The sequence below is a fragment of the Morone saxatilis genome, unplaced genomic scaffold (assembly GCF_004916995.1).
Source record: "Morone saxatilis isolate NCDOM2014 unplaced genomic scaffold, NCSU_SB_2.0 Contig4, whole genome shotgun sequence".
NCBI classification, from domain to species: domain Eukaryota; kingdom Metazoa; phylum Chordata; class Actinopteri; family Moronidae; genus Morone; species Morone saxatilis.
Window position 1 is genome coordinate 5635974 of NW_023339984.1, and position 1812 is coordinate 5637785.

The 1812-nt window shown below is 47.7% G+C and overlaps 1 protein-coding gene across 1 annotated transcript in view; it reads right to left on the reverse strand.

Moving 5' to 3' along the window:
• cct7 (chaperonin containing TCP1, subunit 7 (eta)) overlaps positions 1-1812 on the reverse strand; it is a 5775-nt gene that overhangs the window by 2933 nt on the left and 1030 nt on the right. The window contains exons 2-8 of the mRNA XM_035675186.1: positions 1669-1752; positions 1465-1534; positions 1252-1358; positions 947-1125; positions 617-788; positions 309-473; positions 21-209 (exon numbers count right to left, since the gene is read on the reverse strand). Coding sequence (XP_035531079.1) covers positions 21-209; positions 309-473; positions 617-788; positions 947-1125; positions 1252-1358; positions 1465-1534; positions 1669-1752 — 966 coding nt within the window. The remainder of the gene's footprint in view (positions 1-20; positions 210-308; positions 474-616; positions 789-946; positions 1126-1251; positions 1359-1464; positions 1535-1668; positions 1753-1812) is intronic.

A 1812-nucleotide genomic window follows, 5' to 3' on the forward strand; every position in this document is an offset into this window, starting at 1 on the left:
TGTGTGTGTGTGTGTCCTACCATCATGGTCCTCTTCAGATCTTCCTCCTGCACCCTGCCAGCGCAGAACAGGTCTCTGTCAGCGAAGTACTGGGTGGCCACATCACCGATGGGCAACTTGGACAACACGACCTTGGCTCCTGACAGATGGATCTTCTCCAGTTTGTCGTACAGGATGTTCCACTCTGCGTCCACAATGGCCTGGTACTCCTGCAGAAAAGGGGAAAAAGAAATGACAGAAGATTCATTTCAGACGGATATTTCCAGGAACGTATTTGACAACCTGCTGCTATGTTGTGGTCTTCATACCTCCACAGATTTCACGCGGACCTCAGCGTTATCCTTCTCAGCCTTCAGCTCCAGCTCCACATTGAGCAAAGCAATCTTTGGATTGTCGTAGCGTTTAGGCTGCATCTCAAACCCGGCGTAGGAGAAGGTCTTCTTGAATGCAACCCCATCGACCAACTGGGATTCCTGTAAAATGTAAATATAGAAACATCCATGGATTTCATTTCTTCACCCAAATGTTCCAAGAATAACCCGACCGTTTCTTTCATATCTTATATTAAGCTTTTTCAGAGGCAGGTTTTGTTCAATTGGGAGGAATATATACAAACCTCAAGGGCTCCTCCCTGGACCTTCTTGATGCCAATCATCTTCAGAGACAGCAGCTCGTCTAGAGACATGACAGCATCCACCACCATTTTGGAGAAGAACGCCTTTTGACCAGAAATGAGCTTGGAGTTGAGGGCTGTGGCTGCACACTTCTCCAACAGCTGCCTCTGTTCTCTGAGACGATACAGACAAATACATTTGAAAATGCACAACTAAACCGTTTTTCAAAAGCTCAATCCAAGGATATAAAATGTACATATTGAATAGATCAAACTTTAAATGCTAAGTAGCTGCTACGTGAATAAATAAGTGCGAGGAAAGCGAGCACTCACTGCTTGTCGTCTTTCTTCACAGGGACGGAGATCTCCTTGATCTTGTTGACAGCGAGGTTGGTGGCGGTGCGGAACGCTCTGATGATGGTCTGAGGGTGGAGACCCTCCTCCACGTACGGCTTCAGCTGCTTCAGGAACTCGGCGGCCAGGAGAGTGACGGAGGTGGTGCCGTCCCCGACCTGAGGACGGTACAAAGGAAAGATTATGAAAACATTATGGTCAGTGACAGTAAACTCCCTTAAATTGAAACAGAAACTGCCTCACACACACACACACACACACACACACACACACACAGTTCTCACCTCAGCATCCTGGGAGCGAGCGATGTCCACCAGGGTCTTGGCTGCAGGGTGAACCACGTCCAGCAGTTTCAGGATGGTGGCTCCATCATTGGAGATTGTGGCCTTGCCTTTAAAAACACAATGAACCAACGGTGAAGATGAATTCATCCTGGAATCTATTCCCTCAGAAATCAATCAATCAATCAATCAATCAATCAACCCTCGTCTCCTCACCTCTGCCATCCACCATCAGTTTGTCCATCCCCCTGGGCCCCAGGGTGGTCCGGACAGCCTCGGAAATCACCTGGAAAAGAAAAAGGTTGATGTTTTAGGTACGTTTATAAAGATATAACGTATATTAAGTTACACACACACACATACAGCTCACAGAAAAAAAAAACACAAACAAACAAAGGAGAGAAGAGAGGTTCTTCTGACCTGGCAGGCATTGATGTTGCTGATGAGCTGGGGAACGCCCTGAGACGTGTCTGTCCCCTCCTTCAGCAGGATAACTGGTGTGGGCTGGAGAGAGGAAGGGGTGAAGGAAGAGAGAGGAAGGGGATGAAGGAAGAGAGAGGAAGG